Raw genomic sequence first — 24,459 nt, 5'->3', positions numbered from 1 at the left:
TAAGGAGTCAAATGCTTTACTCATATCTGTTGAGAGTATTCCAATAAACTGTTTGGAATCTACAGCTAGCTTCCAGTCTTCTGTGAGTTTAAGCAGAGTGGTTTCACAGCTATGCTTCTTCCTATATGCCGACAAGCAAGGATCAAGCTTGGGATCAAAATGATTATTTACTTGTGTACTCATCATTGACTCATATACCTTATCTACTATGCATAGTAATGTTATTGGACGGTAGTTTTTTCTCTCAAGACGGTCATCCTTTTTGTAAACAGGGTTCCATTCCCCTTTCTTCCATGCTTCTGGCCATTCTCCTTTCCAAAATGTCTATGTCTATGTCCGTACAACTTGCAGTAGCTTTTTTCAATAAACTTTCATCCATTAAATATTCGCCTCCTTCTTGTCCAGAGTCTATTAATGATGACGAGGTTGGCTTGATGATGATCAGTGATTGTGGTGATAATGAAGACTGTGGTGAGGGTGGCGCGCGGGAGAAAGTGTTTGTATTTTAGATATTTTAATATGCTTTTAAAAAAGCATCAGATTATGATATTTACTAGGGAGAGGGGTGCTTACTCAAGGGAGGCGCTTGTTCAGAGGGAGCGCTTATTCGGGGGAGGCGCTTGTTCAGAGGGAGCGCTTATTCGGGGGAGGCGCTTATTTGGGGGAGGCGCTTGTTCAGAGGGAGCGCTTATTCGGGGGAGGCGCTTGTTCAGAGGGAGCGCTTATTAAAGGGAGGCGCTTGTTCAGAGGGAGCGCTTATTCGGGGGAGGCGCTTGTTCAGAGGGGGCGCTTATTCGGGGGAGGCGCTTATTCGGGGTGGGGGGGGGGGGGGCGCTTATTCGGTATGCACTTTGCCGCTATTCGTCTTCGTCCGTCGGCCGGAAGTGGTTCTCGTAAATGCGCGGCTGCTAAGCCCAAGCGAGTGGAATTCAAAATGGCGGTCATTTCGAGTGTTGACCCTTGTTACGCGGGCTTAGTAGGGCTTGCCGAGGGTTTCCGTACTTCAAACCCGCCTAGAATACGAGAATGCATCCAGTGCTTGCAAGCTATTCTTCAATTTAACCCTCCACCAGCGATCCAAGCGAAAACACATCTTCAAATTGGTCGCATTCTACAACAATACACAAAGAACGATGATTTGGCGCGACGAACCCTCGAGAAAGCGGTGAGTGCTGAAGTAATTCGCTGTATCTAGATGCTGATCATCGACCCTCGACTCTTTAAAATGTTTTTGATATAAGATAGATGAAAAATGTGTTTATTTATTAATCTATTTATTTGTTTGGCAGATTTTGCTGGCGCAAACTGTATCCTTTATCATTCAACTCACATAAGTAAGCTTTTTACTCTCTGTCGTTATGTGAAAAATGTGACAGTTTCCATGAGATGACGCTGAGGCTGAATAACCCACAAATTATGAGCGAATGTCATCAGAACCCTTGTTTTTAATCATGGTCTTTACGTAGAAGAGCATTAACGGAGTGGCTCTTCACTACCGAGACAACTGAACAGTACGTTGTAACTTATTGTAGGAGGGGGGGGGGGGGGGGGGGTTCAGTGAGACAGGGGACGTACGTTCGTCCCTAATAAAAAAATGCGTTTTTTTAATTATAATAAATTGGAAAAAATGGTTGAAAGGAGTTGTTTTTGAGAAAAAAGATTTTTTTTCACAACAAGAACTGTAAAGCTAGTCATGATTTTTGAAGAAAGTTTGTGCATGTTAAACTCTTCCGTTTTTAATCTAAAAGATTTTTAAAATATAAATGCTATTGCAAAACATGAAAGTTTTGTCTTGAATTATTTGACATTTTTCTTAATTCTCAGCTTTGATACAGTGATACCGTGATACCATGGGTAATGGTTATTTATTATGATATTAAATGCGTCAAAAACCAGGGTTTCAATTGTAGTAAACTTAATTTGAACACCCTAATATGATAACAGATGCATTCCTCATACAACAGTTCAATTCCCTTGACATTGCCTAGCTTGGTCATGGATATGAGGAAATTAGCTTTGAAGCATCTAGCATCCTTTCTTTGGTCTATAAGGATCAGGTAACTACAAATATTCTTTTTTTCTATAGCTGAAGACATTGCAGAGACACTTGTGTTTTTTGGCTATATGGATATATCCACAGACAGGACTTAACAATCTCTGACTTCTCTGCTATTTATGGGATTTTGATTAAAGCACAATTTGTATTTGGAGAGTAGTTCTCTGCAAAAATTGCGTCAATTGTTACAGTATATTGGAGTGTCTTTGCGGACACGATCCTGTCTCCATGTGATATCTAAGACTGTCCACCCCTTCAGCATATTCTGGGTACCCACCCCTATTGTTTTCTTGAAAATATAATAAAACTAATAAATAAAAAAAGAACAATTTTGGGGCCAGTATGAAAAAATTAAAAATTATGAATCTTGGGGACTGCACTGGTACAAGTACAGTAGATTGGTAGTGCAAATGAATTGGTAGAATATCTATTATCTCCCATAAAAGCAAAGGATCTCTGATACTTAAACCCTGTCCTTAAATTGTTTCACTTAATTACCTATATCATGGACATGTGCCCTGCTGAAAATGCTTTTTTTTAATGTTACATTGATCTTTAGGGTCAATACCCCCTTGCCAAACAAGTTCTGCGACAAGCTCTAGAGATCACCTCAGGAGAGAATCTCTACTTCTGGCAGTTCAGGCTTTTCTTCCAATTAGCAGTAAGATAAAATCATTCTATCTGTTTGTCTGTATGTCCATCCATTTGTCTGTCTTTCTGTCTAGATTTTGGAATCAAGAATGTCACCTTTGTACTTTGAGACTGAACTATCTAATGCAAACACTTGTTGTATGATGTATGGGATCCGCTGTAATTTGCTTCCTCTGTAGTGGTCTCCTTGCCTGTTGCCCTTTGTTTTAATTTTCAGTGTACTTATCATAAAGTAAATACTTTTGTAGTGTTCTATTAATATTTATCCAGGAAAGCAAAATGAATAGATAAATATACAGTAGATGTATATAAACAATACACACTTTTCTATTTCTTCAAGGAGGTGCATGCCTGTGATAATGAATTTACTGCATCAGTTGAAGTCCTGGAGATGGGAGAGAGGATAGCTGAGCAGTGTGGTTCACAATACATGAGGTACAACATTAGACATTCCCACAATTGTATTATAATAGTGTGACATTGTGTTATATAGTATTGTTAAAAGTAAGTTAGCAAGAATCACAGTTTAAAAAAAAATTATGATATGCTCTGATGCTCACTAAAGCATTTCTTTGCCTTGCTGGTGGGCTAGTGAAGTTCGTGTCATTCAGATAGCACATCTTAGTTGCTTTCTCATTGGATGTCCCACATGGACATTTCACAAATGTGGTCTCAGTCCATCTACTGTATCCAAATGTTTAAATGCAATCTGAAATATTAACTTATCTGAAAAGGTAGTTTGGTCAACATTTGGAATAAGGCCTTGAAAGCCTAGGTTGACCGGCCTGTGCTCAAGTTGTTGAACTCAAAAGTTAAACAAATCAGCATTTGAAACATGTCTAAAATGCACAGGGAGCTCACCTTCAGCATTTCAGTAATGCTGACTGATTTCATATATTCTTAACTGTAGACTATTAACAAAACCAAACTGTATTACAACTTGCTAAAATTGAATTATATCAATTTGTAGGTGTTTATTTACTTTGAGCAAGACACTGGTAAGTTAATATCTTGGCCATTTATATCTCTGTGTTAAACATGTGACTGCATTAATAACTTGTATTTTTGTCTCTTCTTTAAAAAAAATAAAAAAAGCGATCTCCTTATGGATCAAGCTCTCAATCTAATTTTGATTACTATTTGTTGGTTGAATTATGTATATAAGAATTCAGCTGTGTGTCAAAACAAGGCATTTGATTTTGTCATAACTTTATATTCTCAAATTTTTAAACTTTGTTGTATACTGTAGGTGCTTCTAATCATGAAGGATGTCAATCGTGTGTCAAATATTCTGATGTCAACTGGAAGCTTTCTTGAGCGCTGGCAGGGTCAGAGTTACCAGAGAGAGTCTTTAGTTGTTTTCCATTTGCTGCTTAGGGTCTGGCAGCTACTGTCTGTTGGGCAGGTCAGTGCTTAGAGTACCCCTTGTAGGGCAAATATGATTCTGACTAGCCACTCATTCACTTTGAAACTGCACAGAGAGCTCACATTAGACATTTGAATAAATTTTAAATTGTTTCCAAGCATTGGGCACTTGTTTTATTGGCTAGCAAGCCCAAGGTTTAATTTTAAACTCTTTCCAAGTTATTTTTTTCTGTTTCCCTTTCTGTAGAAAATCTGAGCTTTGTAATGTCTCACTTTTATATAATTTACCTTAAATTAAAAGATTCCAACTGCCACCCAATAAACTTTAGTTAAACTTTAGTTAGCACAGCCCCTTGAGCCACGCCCAACCCGTTTGGCTCAATATTTATTGAACTCATTATGTCACAAACATTAAAATGTTATGTTGGTGTTTTCCAGGCAAAAACTGTTAGACCATACCTGAAGCAGCTACAACAATCAATACAAAATCTAACAACAATGACATTTGAAGGTATGCAACCAGGGCCGTAGCCAGCATGAGGCAACGGGGGCATTTGCTTCAGTAAAATTTTGATGTTTAGTGTTTCAAAATTGAAAAGTATGAGATAAAACACCTGCTTTCGTTGGAGTTATCATCCAGTGGCTAGCTTTGCCGTAGCTTTGGTAAAATTTTCATTCTGGCTACAGGCCTGGCAACAAGTGAAAAAGGTTTTTATACAGCCAGAATAACTCTTCGTTGATTGAAATACTCTATACTTTAATATTCTATTTGTTTAGTAGTTGATGGTAGTGCATTTTTTTGTGATCCTACTTCTACCACTAGTTTTCTATAATAAAATAACTCATTTTAGTAGCATTTTAGTATTCTATGTATCTTGATGATTTCACTTCTTTTGACTCATTTTGTTTTTTGTTTTTCAGATAGTAATGTTTATGAAGCAGAAAAGTTTGAGTGGCTGCCCAGAGAGCATCTTTGTGTGCTAGTTTACCTGGTGAGACAGCTCTTTTAGTATAAAGCACTATAGCTCTAATCACAGCAGCCTATATCTAACATACCCTCATAGCTGTCAACTCACCCACATTAGGCAGGTGTCACAAGATTTTGGACCTTATCATACAGTAAGCCTAATTTTTGTATTCATCCGCATTGCCTCTCTTGGGTTTTTTCACAAATTTACTGTACTTCACCCAATTTCACAAGATTTCTGTCCAAATTGGGTTGGCAGCTACAATCCTCAACAAAAGTAAGTGGGACACTTCCCATACGAACAACCGCCAACCCTCTCCCCCTGATTAATATTGGTTAGAGGCGATTTTTCATCTCAAAACACAAGCAGTAGCAAGGTGATCAATTGCCCTCCAACATTGAGGAAGGGGGAGGGAAAGTGTCCCATTAGTTTTGTAAAAGATTGTAGGTACAGTACTCTTCCCTATAACTGTAGATCCAAACCTTCAAACATGCTGTTATAATTACTGGGTCTGTAGAGACAGGGTGCCACTTGACACCCACTTGGTAATTTTTAAGTACAGTACACTATGCTCGGCAGAAGATGATCTTGAATGCACTCGTTGAGTTAGGTCTTGCCCCTTGATATTTCAATATTTTAAAAAGAAAAAAATGTGTTACCCATCATGTTGGGTAAGTTATTTAGGTTAAGATTACTTACATACCCATCAGAATTGAAGGGAACTTCAGGTAACTGCAAATGTCAAACCCTGCCTAAATTTCGTCTAAATTTTTTTTGACCCCTTACTTGAATTTTAACTGCAGTCCAATTACTAGTTTTCCTGTCTGTGTTGTTCACAAGTATTTTAATTTGTTATTGTAGGGTATATTTTTTAAACAAACAGCCTCTGACACTCAACAGGTTACTGTGATGCACTCAATGTATGCTGGCTATATGGATAAAGTCCTCAAGTACAGTGCCAAAGCCCTTAATCAAGTAGAAAGATTAAAAGGTGGGTTGGCAAAGCTGTAGCAGGCCTAGAAATATTGAGGGGGGATGTTACAGACACATTAAGAAAATATTGGTGGTACAACTAAGCCGCTACTGATCATTTTCTTTTTTTTTATATTGGGAGGCGTGTGCTCCTAGTGCCCCACCCACCCTATGGCCCTTGTTGGTAACCCTGGTTGGTAACCCTGGTTGGTAACCCTGGTTTGTAAACCTGGTTGGTAACCCTGGTTGGTAACCCTGGTTGGTAACCCTGGTTGGTAACCCTGGTTGGTAAACCTGGTTGGTAACCCTGGTTGGTAAACCTGGTTGGTAACCCTGGTTGGTAACCCTGGTTGGTAAACCTGGTTGGTAACCCTGGTTGGTTACCCTGTTAAACAGCCACTCTCTTATAAACTTCAATGCTGGACAAAACTAGTTGTCGAGTTCTTAGCCTCTTTTCAAAATCCATTGTATTTTATATGCCTCTATGAAGTGGCCGGTACTTCCCAAAGTCCTGAATATTTTGTTTTTTATCCCTCTATTAACTGGTCACCTTTAACAATGATCCTGTATAAAAAGGGATTTCAAGCCTTAGCCCCTCATAGAAGCAAAGGGTTATTCTAACCCTTGTGTTTAGCCACTCTTCTGAGCCTACTGTCATATCTCATGTTAGTTTTGTTTTCTTGTTCTAGTGACTTCTCCAAGTGCATTGGTGTCAGTATTTCAATTGATGCTTCTAGAACATACCATCATGTGCCGAGTTGTGCAGGGGCAGCCAGCACATGCTATCAAAGAGGTTTGTCAAGCCCCTTGCAAACAGGACCAGTATTGCTGGCCAAAACAGCGGGTCTAGTATTGCTAAGGCTGTGTGCACACCATGTTGAAAGGTGCTGTGAAGTATGTGGGTCGGCAACATCCCCTTTGTCTTTGGCCAAACCAAGTGTAGCTTTGCATCAGGTTGATATTGGCACATGATGCACAGGTCTTATAATGTTCAAATATCATAAATGCTCGTCTAAGCAAGCTGGGGCAGAAATTACCATTTACGGTATCCATGTTTACTACCTAAACAATTTAGGAAAAATAGCAATTTTAAGAAGGGAGACAGCAAAAGGATTCTGATCTAGGTATTTATAGTTTCTTTTTGTTATAGCTATTTACAATGTTACTTGTTATTTTTCCTCTAGATTTCCCAAGTTTATCAGACACTGAAACATGAAAACTGTCTTGTACGAGCACACAAGCCCATCCTTCATACATTACTGGTAAGTTCTTAGACATTCCTTTTATGTCAAAGTGCAATATTTTTGGGAGGGTTAAAAAATATTGTTAGCATTGTTAAATTAGTCTACATGCTACAAGCTATTATCATATCTTTTGTTTATGTATTTTTAGGGCTTATATGCAATGTCTATGAACTTAATGGAACAGGCAACAACACACTTCAACATCGCTTTTAAGGTTGGTTTGAAGACGCATTCAACATAGGGTTGTATACTTCAATTTACCAAATTTCCTTATTATTGCAGTGCATTTTCAAAATCCCATTTCCCAAAGTGCCATAGCAGGGGGTGTGGGACTGGGGGCATGTGCAGGGTTCAAAATAGCGGCCATCTGCTGGCGATAGCCAGCTGTTTTCTTGTCTTTGCCAGCTCTTTTTTCTTTATCTCCCTTTCATAATTTGGGGAGGCTTTTTTTCGCCACAAAATCCAGAAGGCCGGCAAAATCTAGCAGATTAAAAAAAGTTATTTTGAACCCTGCATGTGCCCCTCCCAATCTTACGTGGCCTCCTATGGCACTGAAATATGGGTGCTTTTTCACTCTTTGTATTTTGCTGTAATGACTAGAAAGTGGCTGTAAGACTCTTAAAAGCAATGGCAGTAATCAGTAGTTACTCTTTTCCGTGTGATATTATTTTAGCAGTTCTTATTACTTATAAGTTCTTATTACTTTTTCAGACTGCTGATAACCCAGTTCTTGCAAATTTTGTTGGCCTCAATTTGTCAATCATTTACATTAGGGCAGGCGAGAGCAAGCAAATAGAGGTATCTTCAAGAACTGATTCTTTGTACTGTAGAATAACCCTCTAGTTTTTTTTTAGTATTCTGAGCGGTCATTTAACTTAGAGCATAATCTTAGTTCGTGCTAATCTTCAATGGTCCTGACAGTTCTTGAGATTGACTGTTTGCAAGGATGTTTGAATGAACCCAAATAAATGGATAAATATATATATTTGGATCTTTTTAAAGAAAAACATTAAAATGTTTGGAAGAATTCACGAATTGAATGTGTGCAAAAATCATTTCAGGCTTTTACATACCTTATATGTAGATAATGTAGATAATCTGATCTTGATTATTTTATTTTCAGCTATCTTCTGTCATGTCCTCAATCCACCCATCGAACATGGCAACCAAGTAAGATAACAGTTTATTTTATAGTAAATAGGAATGGGGACTAAGCAAAGCAAAAGTGCTTGCAGTGATATTGGTTCAAGGCAACGCTCCAAGTTTACATAAAAGCCCTAAAAACTTTTAATACTATTAAGCACCACACAGTGTCACACAACATTGTGTGCAAACAACATGAATATTGCAATAATGCAATGTTTTTTTAAACATTGCTGTCTTCTTTACTTTATTCCCTTCTTTACTTTAGTTCCCACAGTTTGCAAGCTGGATACTATTATGTCTGTGCACTGAGAGCATTCTTCCAAACAAGGATCCAGGATGCCAAGTGAGTATATAAGTGTATATTATCATATTATCTTCAACGCTGTCATCATCACTATCATTATCAATCCTCATCACTAACTTTAACATCATCACTGTGAGCTTCATCATCATGACCATCAACACCATCATTTTCAACATCACCACTATCAACATAATGGCCATTTAAAAATATTTTTACATAATTCACTTAAAAGTTGTGACTGTATTTTTGCTCTTAAGAAAGTATTTAAGGGAGTCACTTAAGATCGCCAATGCAGAGGACTTAAACAGATTGACTGCATGCTCACTTGTGCTACTGGGACATACATTTCTTGCATCAGGAAACCCACAAGTACGTAAAGCTTACCGTTTTTTTGCCATCTTTTGCACCCTTGTTCTTTAATGTGTCCTTAAAATGTTTTTTTATTTTATGTCAGCAGATACTGTAAAAGTAAATTTTATTTTAATGTTGAAATTGCTGCTTGAGACTTCTTGTAAAACTACTACAGCAACAAAAACATGTCTTTGTTGATTATGTATCTTTGCAAACTTGTCTTTGTTGATTATGTATATTTGCGTGTTGAATTTTCAGGAAGCACTTAACATGGTATTACCAGCCACGCAGCTCTCCGGAAAAATTCCTGACAACTACATCCAGCTATGGGCCGCTGGTCTCTTAAGAGGTATGATTTGATACCATGTTGTTGCCTGTCCTAAAGATATGTCTTTGTCTCCCTTTAAGGTATGGTGTTGTCTCCCTTTGATGTATGGTGTTGTCTCCCTTTGAGATATGTTGTTGTCTCCCTTTGAGATATGTTGTTGTCTCCCTTTGATGTATGGTGTTGTCTCCCTTTGAGGTATGGTGTTGTCTCCCTTTGAGGTATGTTGTTGTCTCCCTTTGATGTATGGTGTTGTCTCCCTTTGAAATATGGTGTTGTCTCCCTTTGAGGTATGTTGTTGTCTCCCTTTGAGATATGTTGTTGTCTCCCTTTGATGTATGGTGTTGTCTCCCTTTGAGGTATGTTGTTGTCTCCCTTTGAGATATGTTGTTGTCTCCCTTTGATGTATGGTGTTGTCTCCCTTTGAGGTATGGTGTTGTCTCCCTTTGAGGTATGTTGTTGTCTCCCTTTGAGGTATGTTGTCGTCTCCCTTTAAGGTATGGTGTTGTCTCCCTTTGATGTATGGTGTTGTCTCCCTTTGAGATATGTTGTTGTCTCCCTTTGAGATATGGTGTTGTCTCCCTTTGAGGTATGTTGTTGTCTCCCTTTAAGGTATGGTGTTGTCTCCCTTTGATGTATGGTGTTGTCTCCCTTTGAGATATGTTGTTGTCTCCCTTTGAGGTATGGTGTTGTCTCCCTTTGAGGTATGTTGTTGTCTCCCTTTAAGGTATGGTGTTGTCTCCCTTTGATGTATGGTGTTGTCTCCCTTTGAGATATGTTGTTGTCTCCCTTTGAGGTATGGTGTTGTCTCCCTTTGAGGTATGTTGTTGTCTCCCTTTAAGGTATGGTGTTGTCTCCCTTTGATGTATGGTGTTGTCTCCCTTTGAGGTATGTTGTTGTCTCCCTTTGAGGTATGTTGTTGTCTGCCTTTGAGGTATGGTGTTGTCTCCCTTTAAGGTATGTTGTTGTCTCCCTTTGAGGTATGGTGTTGTCTCCCTTTGATGTATGGTGTTGTCTCCCTTTGATGTATGGTGTTGTCTCCCTTTGAGGTGTGGTGTTGTCTCCCTTTGATGTATGGTGTTGTCTCCCTTTGAGGTATGTTGTTGTCTCCCTTTGAGGTATGGTGTTGTCTCCCTTTGAGGTATGGTATTTTCTCCCTTTGAGGTATGGTGTTGTCTCCCTTTGAGATATGTTGTTGTCTCCCTTTGATGTATGGTGTTGTCTCCCTTTGAGGTATGTTGTTGTCTCCCTTTGAGGTATGGTGTTGTCTCCCTTTGAGGTATGTTGTTGTCTCCCTTTAAGGTATGGTGTTGTCTCCCTTTGAGGTATGGTGTTGTCTCCCTTTGAGATATGTTGTTGTCTCCCTTTGATGTATGTTGTTGTCTCCCTTTGAGATATGTTGTTGTCTCCCTTTGATGTATGGTGTTTTCTCCCTTTGAGGTATGTTGTTGTCTCCCTTTGAGATATGTTGTTGTCTCCCTTTGAGGTATGGTGTTGTCTCCCTTTGATGTATGGTGTTGTCTCCCTTTGATGTATGGTGTTGTCTCCCTTTGATGTATGGTGTTGTCTCCCTTTAATGTATGTTGTTGTCTCCCTTTAAGGTATAGTGTTGTCTCCCTTTGATGTATGGTGTTGTCTCCCTTTGATGTATGGTGTTGTCTCCCTTTGAGGTATGGTGTTGTCTCCCTTTGAGGTATGTTGTTGTCTCCCTTTGAGGTATGTTGTTGTCTCTCTTTGATGTATGGTGTTGTCTCCCTTTGAAATATGTTGCTGTCTCCCTTTGATGTATGGTGTTGTCTCCCTTTGAAATATGGTGTTGTCTCCCTTTGAGGTATGTTGTTGTCTCCCTTTGATGTATGGTGTTGTCTCCCTTTGAAATATGGTGTTGTCTCCCTTTGAGGTATGTTGTTGTCTCCCTTTGATGTATGGTGATGGTGTTGTCTCCCTTTGAAATATGGTGTTGTCTCCCTTTGAGATATGTTATTGTCTCCCTTTGATGTATGGTGTTGTCTCCCTTTGAGGTATCATTTTGTCTCCCTTTGAGGTATGTTATTGTTTCCCTTTGAGGTATGTTGTTGTCTCCCTTTGAGATATGTTGTTGTCTCCCTTTGAGATATGGTGTTGTCTCCCTTTGAGATATGGTGTTGTCTCCCTTTGAGGTATGGTGTTGTCTCCCTTTGAGGTATGTTGTTGTCTGCCTTTGAGGTATGGTGTTGTCTCCCTTTGAGGTATGGTGTTGTCTCCCTTTGAGGTATGTTGTTGTCTCCCTTTGAAATATGTTGTTGTCTCCCTTTGAGGTATGGTGTTGTCTCCCTTTGAGGTATGGTGTTGTCTACCTTAAAGGTATGGTGTTGTCTACCTTCAAGGTATGGTGTTACCTTGGTTACCTTGGTTACGGTGTTAAGTACACTAGAGGTGTGGTTACCTAGTAATGATGTATAGTTTTATATTATGTATCAGAGAATAAGTATTTGTTGTGTGTTGTAAATAAGTGTATTTCAGGTTGATATTGCTTGTATATCATCAGATCTCTATGGGATGCTCGGGCAGCCTGTCCAAGCGAGTGAGAGTTTCCATAAACATCATAGCATCACGAAACAGCTGATTGAAAGTGAGTAAGCAGGGTTATAAGATCAGTCGATTGTTTTTATTTACTTAACGTGGCCGCTCCCCACACGCCGTTATTATAATTTCAGATCACATGCAAGCGAGAAAACTTCCAGAACATGGCTTGACAGAGGTACATCAGACAATGAATATGTTACATGTCTTAAGTCCCAAATTAGTCTTGAGATTTGTAACTAGAGTTTAGGATGAGATACACCGACTACCAGTATTTGGTATAACTCAAACCAGAAATAAATAAACATAAATAATGAAAATTTGATTGTATGAATAGGAATTGAGCCTTAGCCTTCAGAATTCATGACCTGACTTGTTGAAATGCCCTCATCAGTCACACTTTTGTAATCAACACTGCAAGATAAATTATGTAATTCAACTTTTAAATAACCACCAAAAACATTTAAGAGTTATAAAGTAAGTTTATAAATTCAATAAAAAATAGCAATAAGCCAACGGAAATTGATACTTTAGGACAACAAGACGACGGCTGACAGAGCCGCTTGTTAAAACAACTCCACTATCAGAACCCGAGTATCGATTGATGAGTTGGAAATTAGTAAGGCTCGTGGGAATATCCCCACTAAACTTCACATCTCACTATCGAATGGCTGTTAATGAAAAGTTACGAAATGGTTATATAACAATCACGATCCAAACGAACCACACTATTTTCAAGCCCATTCATTACCTTATCGTACGCCTTTTGAAGAGTGTTTCCATTTTATTTCAGTGGACAGGTGCTGTCTCACCTACCAAATCTTCAACAATCCCGCCACAACAATCATTTCAGACGTGGTCTCAGCCTGGTCCAAGTCGATTGTCATGACAACGATATTGACATACATGATTGCCAGGGAATAATGGGCTTTTACCTTACCATGCTGATATAGTAACCATTTCCTGCGAATTAATTTATTCTCATTTTATACCGGTAAACCGAAGAAGCCGCTATTAGATGTACGTAAAAAGGGACTAGATGCTTTGTAATAGAATTGGACACAATTTCCCCTGCTATTTAACAAAAGTGCAAAATGGCATGAAAGAAAAATCAAGAAAAGTTACCATAGCAACTGTCTATAAACAGTTTTCAATTAAACGAGTTTTTAACATTCTACTTTAACATGATTTACGGATCTCGAGCCTGCGTTGGTTTCAATCGTTGTCGGAGATGAAGTGTCATTTGGCCAGCGTTTTTTAAAGATCTTGCCAAGATATCGAATACAACATTACCAACCCTGGTAAAAATAGTGGAATTCTTAGACGTCAATCAAATGCAAGTCGCTGTTTTGAGCCTGGTGCTTACAGAGTTGTTCTTCATATTGACTTCCATTTCGTCTATCGACATTCTGAAGCATTCAAAACCTCAGAAAAAAGACATCAAGTGTTTTCTGTTAATCGACAACAATGTATGATTTAAAAAAAGTCTCGAACTCAATTTAAATTGTATTGCGTCTTTTATTGCATCATTACTGAATTGCCTGATTGTCGTCTAAAAGTTTCGTATTTAGAGTCGCCCGTTTAAAAGACTAAAGCTTGGTCGGCTACATACTTTTTGATATGGTGGTGTTTCTTTCTTTTTTTTTAACGTTCTTAAGTTTTTTTTTTTTAACAAATTCTAAAGTCGCCTTCAGACAGAAACTGGAATTAGGCACTTGGCCCAGTTCTGGAGTTTCATACATTTTCCTGTTTAAGAACCGTGTATCTTAGCTGTGTGTGTGTGTGTACTATTATATAAAATGTGAACCACATATCTATGTCTGCACAAGTACAAACACAAGTTGTGAATAGTTTATAGTATACACATGTGTACATGTATTCTTTGTATATATTGTTTAAAAAGCCTATATACAATGTTTTACATTATGCGGTTAGTGTTAGTAACTTGTAAAAAGTACATTTTGTTTGGCACACAACATTCTAGGTATCATTCATTTAGTCAACCCTAACCGTTACAAATGTGCACATAATGTAAAAAATGCGTCAATTTACAACGATGTGTATACTGTAAAGTGTGAGAAACTGTATAGATTAACACAAATGTACTGTAAACTGTATAGATTAACACAAATGTGTACACAATGTGTGAAACGTGTACATATAATGTGCCCTGATGCACCTTCACGTGTAAGTGCGTATAACGTTAAGTGTGAGAAACTTATAGATTCAAGTGTACCATGTAACACAAATGTGTTACATGGTACACTTGTGTGTTACATGGTTCTTGTGTAAAGTGCGTTGTGTATAATGTAAAGTATGAGAAACTGTATAGATTAAAGTGTACCATGTAACACAAATGGGTACGCATTGAACATATGGTTAATGACGTAACGCATGTCAAAGTATATACAATGTCTATAAGTATGTGCCATGTATAAGGGGTTGTTTGTAATGCACAACTTATTGGATTGTGTAAATGTGCGCAATATGTACCATCATTTTAACTTATATGACTGCAATGTTTATAATGTATGATGTAAAAAAGTTATTTATGTTGAAATAATCAAAGGCTGTTTTACTAAATTTGTGTTTTATAATGTTTATAATGTAAATACATAAATATACTTTAAACTTGATATCCATGTGTCTTTGTTTTACGACACTCGAAAATTGCGCGCTCTGATTGGTTAAGGATCCATGTGGTATCAGGAGACACGCACGCTTGGCGTCAACATGCGCGCGTACTCCCAAAAACTAGATTGTAACTAGATTGTAATTGTTGTATAAAACAAATAGATCTCGTTGCTTTGTGCGTCTGTCGTCTAATAGATGCACAAAAGACGTCACAGCGAGTCATGAACAACAGTCACGGAACTCGTCTGCGTCTCGTTGCGTACTTCGTTGCTCATTACACGCTGTGACGTCATCTGTGCAAAGAGGACAGACGCACAAAAAATGAGACCTTTTTGTTAACTATATAATGCATGATATAAGCTATAGAAGGGACTCGCTTTACCTAGTAATCAAGCCAAACTGTTGAGTGTTTATTTATCCCAGTGTAGTAATTGCTCTGGCGCAAGAAATATAAGTTGCGTAAAATAACTGGCAACGTCTCGGCAATGGTTCCTTCATCATTTTATGAAAATTTTTATATTTTCAGCCAAACTTATCCTAGAAAATATCCAGGGCTTGCTGCCTTTCATAAAGACGTCTCAACTTAATTTGCTTTGTTTTACCTTTTTTCGTTATCCTAAGACAGACTTTATTAAACACCAGATTTCTTGCATCCCAGAAGGTGGTGGTTTTCGAATTTGCTGGGTGACCTTCAAAGGACGCAGTATTCTCTCACAGCCCCCCTATTCCCAGGAGATATTTCCTTTCAGTAGAACGGTTCATTAGTTTAGTCTCATTTGTCATTTTGTTAACTCAATACAGTGGGACATAATTAAAGATATGTTTCTGCTTATTTATCTCAAAATATAGATTATGGACTGAATTTTTTTTTCTCGAAGGTGAAATTATAAAGATGAAATTAATTGTAGCAGTTTCAAAAAGTGTGTATATATATCTAGATACACTCACTTTACCTCTTATCTTTATTGCATGACTTTTGATGGTTCAAGCAAAAGCAGACATCAAATGAGGAAGATACCTAAGGTTGTGTTAAACCAAAAATAAGAAAAAAAATGGAAATAATGATCATGGCCAAATTTTGACTTATACGTTATCGATTTTTTGCTTAATGTACTCTTCAAAATGTTATCCATTGTCGGCATTGTACTATCGTGTTGACCTAAATGAGCTTATGACACCTGTTCTATGTTTTCACGGGGCGTCTTTGAACCCCCACTCGGATTCAATCTAACAACATTTGACCAGTTGACAGGGAAATGATAATACTCTGTTGTGATTGGCCAGCTCGGGGATTTTCACTTAGTCTCCGTGATATCATTGTCTTTCGCATAATAGTGTATTTCTAACCAAACTCAGTTTTGGTTTTTATGTGTCAAGTAAAAGCGAATGTTATTTTGCCATATTCGAATTAATGCGGGCCATATTATTTTTATGATATCAAAAATAAAGTAGATAAATTGTTACTTGGACGATCAGCCAAAATAAATTAAATAAATCGATTTTACTTTCATTGAATGATGAAATGGAAAATTTATTACTTTTCTAGTATTGCTTTGTAGAAAGTTATCACAGCATTTTGGGTCTTCAAGAATCGTGATGAAAGATTTATGAGATATTTGTTTTGTCTTTGGAAGGCAATGACTCTTGCGGAAGGTCGATCGTTTGCAATGTGATATTGCCCTTTTGCTCAGCGTGTAAGGATCCCTCTAACCGATAATTGCGCCCTCACACTTTCCAAGAATTGGTAAGATAATTTGAAGTTACTTTTTAAAGAAATTCGTGCGTCAGATATCATCGTATCAATGCGGTGTATTATGAATTAAGAGATAAAGTATCCATTTATTACAAATTCTATTCCAAAATAACACAGACAGATAATTGACCCAGACGCCCTTTAGACCCAATCAGAAAGGAAGCAACTATAGGCGATCTCTTTTATGTGTACAGCACATTTTTGGAAAGCTGTACATGGTATAAGAATCGTGAATAAATTAATAACTTGAGTCGCATGTGAATGCATTTAATAATGTTACTGCCCAAACCCCCACAGGGCAAACTTCACATTAAAAGATCCAGACGATACGAACAAAACTGCTAATGCGTCTTTTGCATGCGCGCCAAGTAAAGGCGGATAGAATATCCTATTTATATTTAGTAACATTTAGCTACTTTCTCCCAAATTAATTCCCGTTCTGTTTTTTTTTTTTTTTTTTTTTTGAGATAGTGAAGACATGCTTATACTAATTGCGCTGTTATTTTTACACTATTGGACTAAAAAAAAGAGAAAAATATCCACTTTACTCTTTTTAACGCCATACCATGTCCGAAGTTGATTTTTGCTTCAGGTCCCTACTAGGTTGGTATTGGTTAGCAGTTAGGTACAAAATACAAAGTTGGTACAGTTATTGCAGGGTTATTGGTAACAATTTGGATGACTTCACATTGTTTGGATATTCGTCACCAAGGATGCACTTGTTGGCCATGAGATGTGTGATACTGCACCCCCCTTATCTTGGACATACCATGCATGGTCATAGGTCCAACAATCATGCTCGGAATGAGGCATAGGAGTACCCTTTAAATTACCGATTGTTGTCAAAGATCTTATTGCTTGCCGTAAATTAATCGAGTGTCACTCATCCAATCAGCGCCCGCCATCTCGTGAGAAGTATGTATGTCATTAACGTCGTAACAACACCTGCACATAAAACTCGTCAGACCGGTTTGACGACTTGCCCGGATGTAGGGGTTATTACGTCATCTTTCTTACAGTAAGCACCTGGTTGCCCAGGCAACTATAATATTTGATGGCCGATACTAAATTTTGATTGGTAGATAGTAATGATGATTGGCAGGCTGTCTATGGCGGCATAGAGATGTATGGGAAGGCGACTTTTGTGTGAACACGTCTATCAGAGGGTAGTGGCGTTTGATTTCACATTCCCGCCCCTGTGCCTTTTACTAAAAAAATCAGGGAAGTGTTTTCGTTCTGACAGAGGGAATCATCGGTAAAATTCGCTCACTTCCCGTTGTAGAAGCTCCCAAGAGGGCCTAGAGCGGTAAAAGAGGAAATATTATACTGACAAGAGGTAGTGTGTGATGGATATTCGTTGTTGAATGGAAGACATTAACCGCCATTATTGTGTCGCTTTCTCCTTGTTGCAATCACATGGTGGCTGAATGAAAGAGAATCGTTCTGTCGATTAAACTGCTTTGCTTGGTTATATCTACACAGATAGCTCAGCCTAAAGCATATCATGTAAGGAAAGACTTGATATATTGTTGGATACTACCCACATTGGCAGCAAAGAAGAATTTACGTCGACCAGACAAAATAAAGATTTTCCATTCGTTGCACAAATTAACCTACAGCCTCGCTTCGGGAACCGGAACGACTCTTCAATTGGAGCTCCAAGTCGCAAAACTACGCTTCCTAAAGTTTCAAAAACTCCACAATAACAAAGGTACAAAGCATTAGAAGTGTTATAATTTGGATTGTCGTCTCGATTCGTTTGAAACACGTTGAGTCCACGATCGATAGTCGATCTACTGCTGTCAGCCATCTTGGATATGTCTCGCGCGTATTATTCGCGCAATTTTAGAACCTCACGCCATCTTAAATTTGTCTTTCTACCCTAAAAATTTGCCATTTTGACGGTGTAATATCACTTCTAGGATTTTAGCGTGGTCTTGTATGTCTGTAATGCCTTTTTTCGGTGTAGTGCGGGGTTTGGGTAGCTGTCAGCACTTCGGCCGATACTCGCCGGTACTCGGTCGTATAATCACTCTTCGATTATGCAAAACTCGGCACGCGTTGTCTATAGAAAGCCCTTGTAAACCTATAGTACACGATTCTAACTGTAAACATTTTGAACCTTGACAGAATGGATTCGGAAATTGTCAGTAAGGAAAGCGAGAGAAAGAAGCTTTCACCTGAAATCGGGGACGGAATTAGGGAAGTTGCTTCCGAAGAGAATTCGGAGAAATCGATCGAGACTTCCGCCGCTAGCGAGACGGCTACGAAATCACCATCGACGGAAAATACGTAAGTTCTCCTTTAAATGCCCCCTTTAAAACCTTCCGCATCCCTACGAGATCTGCCATAGTTTTATTGCAAGTGATTTGTAGTCCTATTTCGTTTTTACTGAAACCTAAACGATTATTTTTGTGTTGTGTATTATTGAGAATTACGTCTAACCACATTTCATCTGATCAAATTCTACTTGTATTGCGATCACAATCAATTTTACACTGCCTTTAGCGATATACACACCGTTTCTTTATTTATCCGGGCCCGTATCGTTCAAGTTATACTATTATTTAAATTTCCATATGTTAAATGCAATGGCCAATCCTTTTATTTTTTAGATTTTTTTTTTCTAGTCTTGATATATATTGTCTCTGTTTCACCTCCATATCATTCTCCATGGCATTTGCATTTTGAAAGCAACTTATTTATTACTTCGTCCCTTTATTACTTTTTATTCATTTTCATAAAAGTGTTGTAGTCACAATGGAAAATATGTTCATATGGAATATTTAATACATGGACATTGTCAATTAGATGCTTGTCTGTATTCAAACTTGTATAGGACAGGGTACTTTTCTGTGAAAAAAAAAACAGAATTTTATGCCTCTCAGATATAGTCCATAGATATAGTCTTTTTACTCATGCAATTTGATATTCTTAGGGGCTAGCAACATATTGCCCTGATTATTCAAGATTCCTAAGATATAATCAACTGTTTGGTAAATACATTTTAATAAATTTCTGTGGTTTGCTTTATGACTTTTACAACTTATGGCAAAAGTATTTCTGTTATTCTGAGGAGATACAAGACAACAAGAATAGCAAAATGCTTGTCTTAAATGCATTTTGCTCCATTTTAACACCCCCGTCTAGACAGGTAGACATGGTGTTATTTTGTTTGTGTTTTTATGCCAGAGGTTGTTTTCATTATGGCATCTGTCAAATATTGCATGGATTTAAAGATATAGACATACTATTTGGCATTAGCTTTTGCATTTGTTGCAATATGTGTGAAATCTTCCTTTCCTGGTGGTTAATGAGTTTTTGTTTTATCTACAAAGTCATCTTGGTTCAGGTACACTAGAATCTACACACACTCTTTACTTGACTGAGAGAAAAGTCTATTCACTTGCTTAATCTCTCACATTGCCTGTCTCCTGTTGCATTTAGTGCATTGCATACATTATTGCTTTTCTTTAATATTAGAGTGCAGAATAGCAAACCCCTAACCCTTTCTCTACTTTAATTGAAGCAACTTTGTTTTTAGTTAGCTTTTTAATATTAATGGCTCAGCATTAAATTTATAGACTAAACATTCAAATAGTGCACTCAGATCACTCATCTCTTTGTTTTAATCTCTTAAAATGAGATGAAATTTCAAATATTTCTTTTTATTTCATCAGTGGAATATCATCTATGTCTTGAATCTGTATTTCCATTACATTTACAATCTTAAATTATCTGTTCCTTTAGAGTCTAATTCTATTACTGCTTATGTTTTCAATGAAGAAAACTTCTAGGAGTTAAGGGCAAACCACCATAAGATGAAATGCCCAGACAGGATTACTTTAAGGCTACCATGTTAAATCCTCCCCTTTAAGATGTGTGCCACTGAAGATCTATGAACTTTGTTATTAAGGTATATGTTGTCTGTTATATTGATTCAGCTGTTGCCCCTAACATATTCCTTTGTGCTGTGTTTATTAATATATTATTGACAGACCTGGCTTCTAGAGTTTTGATTGACTGCTAGGCTTACTGTTGAACTGTATTGTTCTCTCTCTGGTGTACATTATTATGATTCAGCTTTCCAGGTGAATTTTATTCATTAGAGGGTAAAATATTGAATACTGTCTAGAAAATGAAACAAGTTGGTTTCCATTTTGAATTTGTTGCTATTGAAAAATTATTCATTACTGTACACTTGTATTATCATTGATGCTACTCCATACGGTATCTTATAAAACTTACTTTAATTATTTCTTCTATCTTTCATTTCTCATTTTAAAGTAAGGGGCTTATGCAAAGCACTCCAATTGGATGCATGAAATTCTAACACTTCTTCTCCCTTTTAGCAGATCAACCAAGTCAGACAAGGATGATGTTGTTGAGATATCTTCAGATGATGATTCTGATAAAATCTCAGCAAACCCTACTGATGTCCAAGAACCTATGGACCTCACTGCCCCTAAACCTGACAGTGACATGAGTAATCCCACAGAGGAGAAGCCAAACGACACTAAACTTGGTATTGTTAAGGAAAAACCTGATGAGGGTGTCAAAAAGGGTGACACCTTAGCAGATAAGGAGGGTGTGGTAAAAGAGGGCTCAGATTCTGATGAGTGCATCTCCCAGGAGGACATGCTTGCTAAGCTAGGGCTGAGCTCTGTCAAATCCAAGAAAAAGGAATCAATGTCCAATGGTGTGGATAAAAGACCACTGATTCCTCACAAGCCTAAAGAGAGCATTGTGGACTTCTTGAGGGCACCGAAACTTAAAAACACTGAACCCCCCAAGCAAAAGCTCAATGGAGATGCTGCAATTGTTATAAATGGGGTGAACAGTGATGAGTCCAACCCAGGGACACCTGAGGTTGTGGATGAAGACGAACTGGAGGATGACAATGAACTCCAGGCGAAGGAGCAGTTGATTGAGGAATTGAGACAAGAATTACGGAATGAAGAAGCTAAGCTTATGCTTCTGAAGAGGCTACAGGCTGCCCAAAATGACACATCTAGAAACACCTCAAAGTACCAGAAAGAGAAAGAGAACGAGAAACTGCTGTCGTCCATGCAGTTTTCCACCAAGTCTGTTGGGCAGCTTCCATCAAAGAAAGGACAAGGTCTTCCTCCCCCACCCCCCCTAAAGACGCATGTCACAACAGCTGGAACTTACCAGCCCCCAATTGCTATCCAACCCAAACTTCTTCCAAAGGTTGGAGTTCAACAGTCACAGCATGCTTCAAGCCTAAACACTGCCAAACAACCAAGTACTGTTCAGAGTATCAAGGGGTCTGCAGCCTCTCCCTGCACTGGCACATCTGCTATTAAAGACTTGCAGAATGTCATTAGCTCAATGAGCACCAACCTGATTCACCCTACGCCTCTCTATATGCGTACAGGTAACCAGGCATCTGTTTACACAGCATCAAGTCAGTCCAGCCCTGTCAGACCTACCCCGGTACGGGCTAACTCCTCTACTGGCGCATCTTCTTCCTCTCCTTCTGGCTACTCTAGTTTCCCTGCACATGGTTCTACTGGCCCCAACAAGGCTTCCCTTTCCCAGGCAATGAGTGCAGGGAAACAAGCAGCAGCCAAGATGGCGCTTCGCAAACAGCTGGAGAAGACATTACTGCAGATTCCACCACCCAAACCACCACCGCCAGAGTGGTCCTTCCTCCCAAGTCTCAACAGCACGGAGTTTATGACTCTTGTAGGCTTTGAGATGGTTGTTGATGTGCTCGCCCATAAAAAGTCGGTAACAGGCGGCTCAGAACTTTCTAGTCCCTCACTGTGTGGTCAGTGTGGAACTGATTTTACTCCTGGTTGGAAGGCAAAGCCAAAGAATAAGGAAGGAGTCTTAATGTGCGAAAAGTGCAGCACTGTGAATGTCAAAAAGGAGTTGAAGGCAGAGCACACTGCTCGGCTGAAGGCTGCGTTTCTGAAAGCTTTAAAGCAGGAGCAAGAGATAGAGCAAAAGATGGGTGAGGTTACCCCGATTGCACCTAAACCCCAGTCGCAAAAGGGTTCAAGCTCGTCAAGTAGCTCAGGGCACCAACACCACCATGTGTCTCACTCCCAGGGTATCCTCCACCGCCATCACCAGCACGTTCAGCCAGGCATCTACCACCATCACGGACAACAACACTCTGACTCTCTGTTATTTCAGCTACAGCAGCAGCACATACAACAACAACAACAGGAGTTGGAGGTAGCACGGCACCAGGCAGACATCAGGTGGCACCCTTACCTGAACACCCAACATCACCACTCACACAAACCACAGCACCACCACAGTTATGTATCTGATTCAGATCGGCAGTATTTACTGGACATGATTCCGTCGCTACCTGCACAGTCTCTTGGGTACAGCTCAAGTAGGATATAGCCTGTTTGCCATGAAGCAGGATATAGCCTGTTTGCCATGAAGCAGGATGTAGCCTGTCTGTTTGCCATGAAGTAGTTAACTTAAGTTTACATTGTACTTTGATAAATGATAAGGAGCTCGTAAAGATTAGGTTGCATTGGAGATGGCCTAGTATGCAGCTCTGGTACTTTGTAATTTGAATAGTATGGTAAATATGCTCCTTATTTGGGTGTGGAATGCCACTATTGTTTGATCAACAAGACAGCACTTGTTTTAACATAAAAACGTATTGGTTAGACAATAAGCAGACTACACAAGTGAGAGGCTTTAATCTTTGTTCAGGCTATGTTGAGGATATCTCCTGTGTTCCAGAGCTTTTCTTAGGTTCTCTTAATAGTGTAGCCTTGTCATTGACGACATCCCTGGTGTAAGTGTGTAGTTACTCCACTATTAGGATGAGCCGTTATCTCAGAATTAGCTATCCAAAAAGGTAGAAAAAGTACTTTAACAAAGATATAGATGGAGTTAATGTTAATAGAATATAATTGAAAGACAACTATGGTATTTTGTGTAAACAATAACAGCTGCATATAAATGTGCAGTCTTAACAGTTACAAGCATTCTCAATAATGTTTCTACTGAGCATATTTCAGCTGGTCTATTTCTCATTGAAAATTATATTTTATACCTTGGCAAAACAAAATTTCCAATTTATTTGGCTCTACTAAAATATGCAATATCCTATTTTAGGTATTTTCAACCTATTTAGATTTAACCTGTTCAGTGACACCTTGGTGTTGAAATTAGCAATTGCTATGGTTCATGGCTGTTGTCTTGTTTTTTGTTTTTTTTTATGACTGTTTGCAAGCTGGGACCAGAGTGAGGGAGTTCATCCCCCCCATCCCCTTCTGTTTCATTCCAGCTTGAATGCAGTCATCAAAGGCAAGATAGCATCTATGAACTGTAACAATCACTAATTTCAACAGTAACTAGAAGCTTCACATTCTTCTTTTCGTTTGCCTTAAAACAGCAAAATTTATATCTGCTTCATCCCATATAAGATATTTTGCCTTAAGCAGTCACTCATCAGTCACTTTTTGTTACAGAGGCTAATGCAATAAATCTTTACAAATACAACTTTCAAAAATGGAAATATTGTCAATAATGTTTAAATATAGTGATTTTCATCCAATTGTGAAACAGGAATTGCACAATTAGATCCTAAAGGGCCTAGAGACTTTTTTTCATAGTCTGATGAAAACTTCTCTAATTTCAACTTGAATATGACAAAAAAGCATATGATCTCCAACATTGAAATTGATAAAGACTTTTAAAGCTCTTGGTTGTGAAGTGATTGTTGCATATGTAAATATGTAGCATCTAAAAGTAACCTTTGTACAAATCACTCCCTGATATTGCTTCTCCTATCACAATATTATTTATTAACAGATAGAGTTATATTCTATTCTGCAGCTGGTTGCAATGAGGAAATAAAGTCATCAGAAAATCCCTGGTTATATTTGTAGTCCTGTATTCAAGTCATTATTTCAGAGCCGTAGCAGGCCACGTAAGATTGGGGCACAATAAAAAATAAAAGAAAATATCGTAGGGCACAGTCACTCCCCTACTGTTCATTTCCTTATATATATTTTTTTAATATTTGGGGGACACATGTCCACAGTGCCCCACCCCTTGCTACGGCCCTGTATTTTAAGTATTAACATGGGTACTCGTACTATTGAGGATAGGACAAAACAAGCGTGCT

The 24,459-nt window shown here is 38.4% G+C and overlaps 2 protein-coding genes across 3 annotated transcripts; both read left to right on the top strand.

Annotated features, from left to right (window-relative positions):
- The first annotated feature begins 895 nt into the window (after positions 1-895).
- Positions 896-14,580, top strand: LOC5503588 (MAU2 chromatid cohesion factor homolog). The gene is made up of 21 exons (XM_032371887.2): positions 896-1,165; positions 1,290-1,307; positions 1,989-2,057; positions 2,616-2,717; positions 3,048-3,142; positions 3,678-3,705; positions 3,957-4,112; positions 4,511-4,583; positions 4,994-5,064; positions 5,941-6,031; positions 6,702-6,805; positions 7,197-7,274; positions 7,405-7,470; positions 7,968-8,054; positions 8,380-8,426; positions 8,668-8,745; positions 8,964-9,075; positions 9,316-9,406; positions 11,910-11,993; positions 12,079-12,122; positions 12,738-14,580. Exons 1-21 carry the CDS (start codon positions 935-937, stop codon positions 12,831-12,833), a joined length of 1,821 nt encoding a protein of 606 aa, XP_032227778.2. The 5' UTR covers positions 896-934; the 3' UTR covers positions 12,834-14,580.
- A 2,839-nt stretch (positions 14,581-17,419) lies between these two features.
- On the top strand, positions 17,420-24,211 carry LOC5503591 (transcriptional repressor p66-beta). 2 transcript variants are annotated; one of them, XM_032371886.2, is made up of 4 exons: positions 17,420-17,667; positions 17,814-18,042; positions 18,462-18,623; positions 20,684-24,211. In XM_032371886.2, exons 3-4 carry the CDS (start codon positions 18,463-18,465, stop codon positions 22,713-22,715), a joined length of 2,193 nt encoding a protein of 730 aa, XP_032227777.2. In that variant the 5' UTR covers positions 17,420-17,667; positions 17,814-18,042; position 18,462; the 3' UTR covers positions 22,716-24,211. The 2 variants fall into 2 exon arrangements, with proteins under 2 accessions (XP_032227777.2, XP_048583361.1); XM_048727404.1 differs by lacking the exons at positions 17,420-17,667; positions 17,814-18,042; positions 18,462-18,623 and adding an exon at positions 19,003-20,247.
- The last annotated feature ends 248 nt before the right edge of the window (positions 24,212-24,459 follow it).

Source organism: Nematostella vectensis, chromosome 5 (genome assembly GCF_932526225.1).
Source record: "Nematostella vectensis chromosome 5, jaNemVect1.1, whole genome shotgun sequence".
Lineage (NCBI taxonomy): Eukaryota > Metazoa > Cnidaria > Anthozoa > Actiniaria > Edwardsiidae > Nematostella > Nematostella vectensis.
This window is presented reverse-complemented; position numbering and strand designations above follow the sequence as displayed.

Coding starts and splice junctions, on each gene's coding strand:
- LOC5503588 (XM_032371887.2), top strand. CDS start 935: ATGGCGGTCATTTCGAGTGTTGACCCTTGTTACGCGGGCTTAGTAGGG. Junction 5,065..5,940: donor TTTGTGTGCTAGTTTACCTG/GTGAGACAGCTC, acceptor GACACTCAACAG/GTTACTGTGATGCACTCAAT. Junction 9,076..9,315: donor TTGCATCAGGAAACCCACAA/GTACGTAAAGCT, acceptor TTGAATTTTCAG/GAAGCACTTAACATGGTATT.
- LOC5503591 (XM_032371886.2), top strand. CDS start 18,463: ATGGATTCGGAAATTGTCAGTAAGGAAAGCGAGAGAAAGAAGCTTTCA. Junction 18,624..20,683: donor TCACCATCGACGGAAAATAC/GTAAGTTCTCCT, acceptor TCTCCCTTTTAG/CAGATCAACCAAGTCAGACA.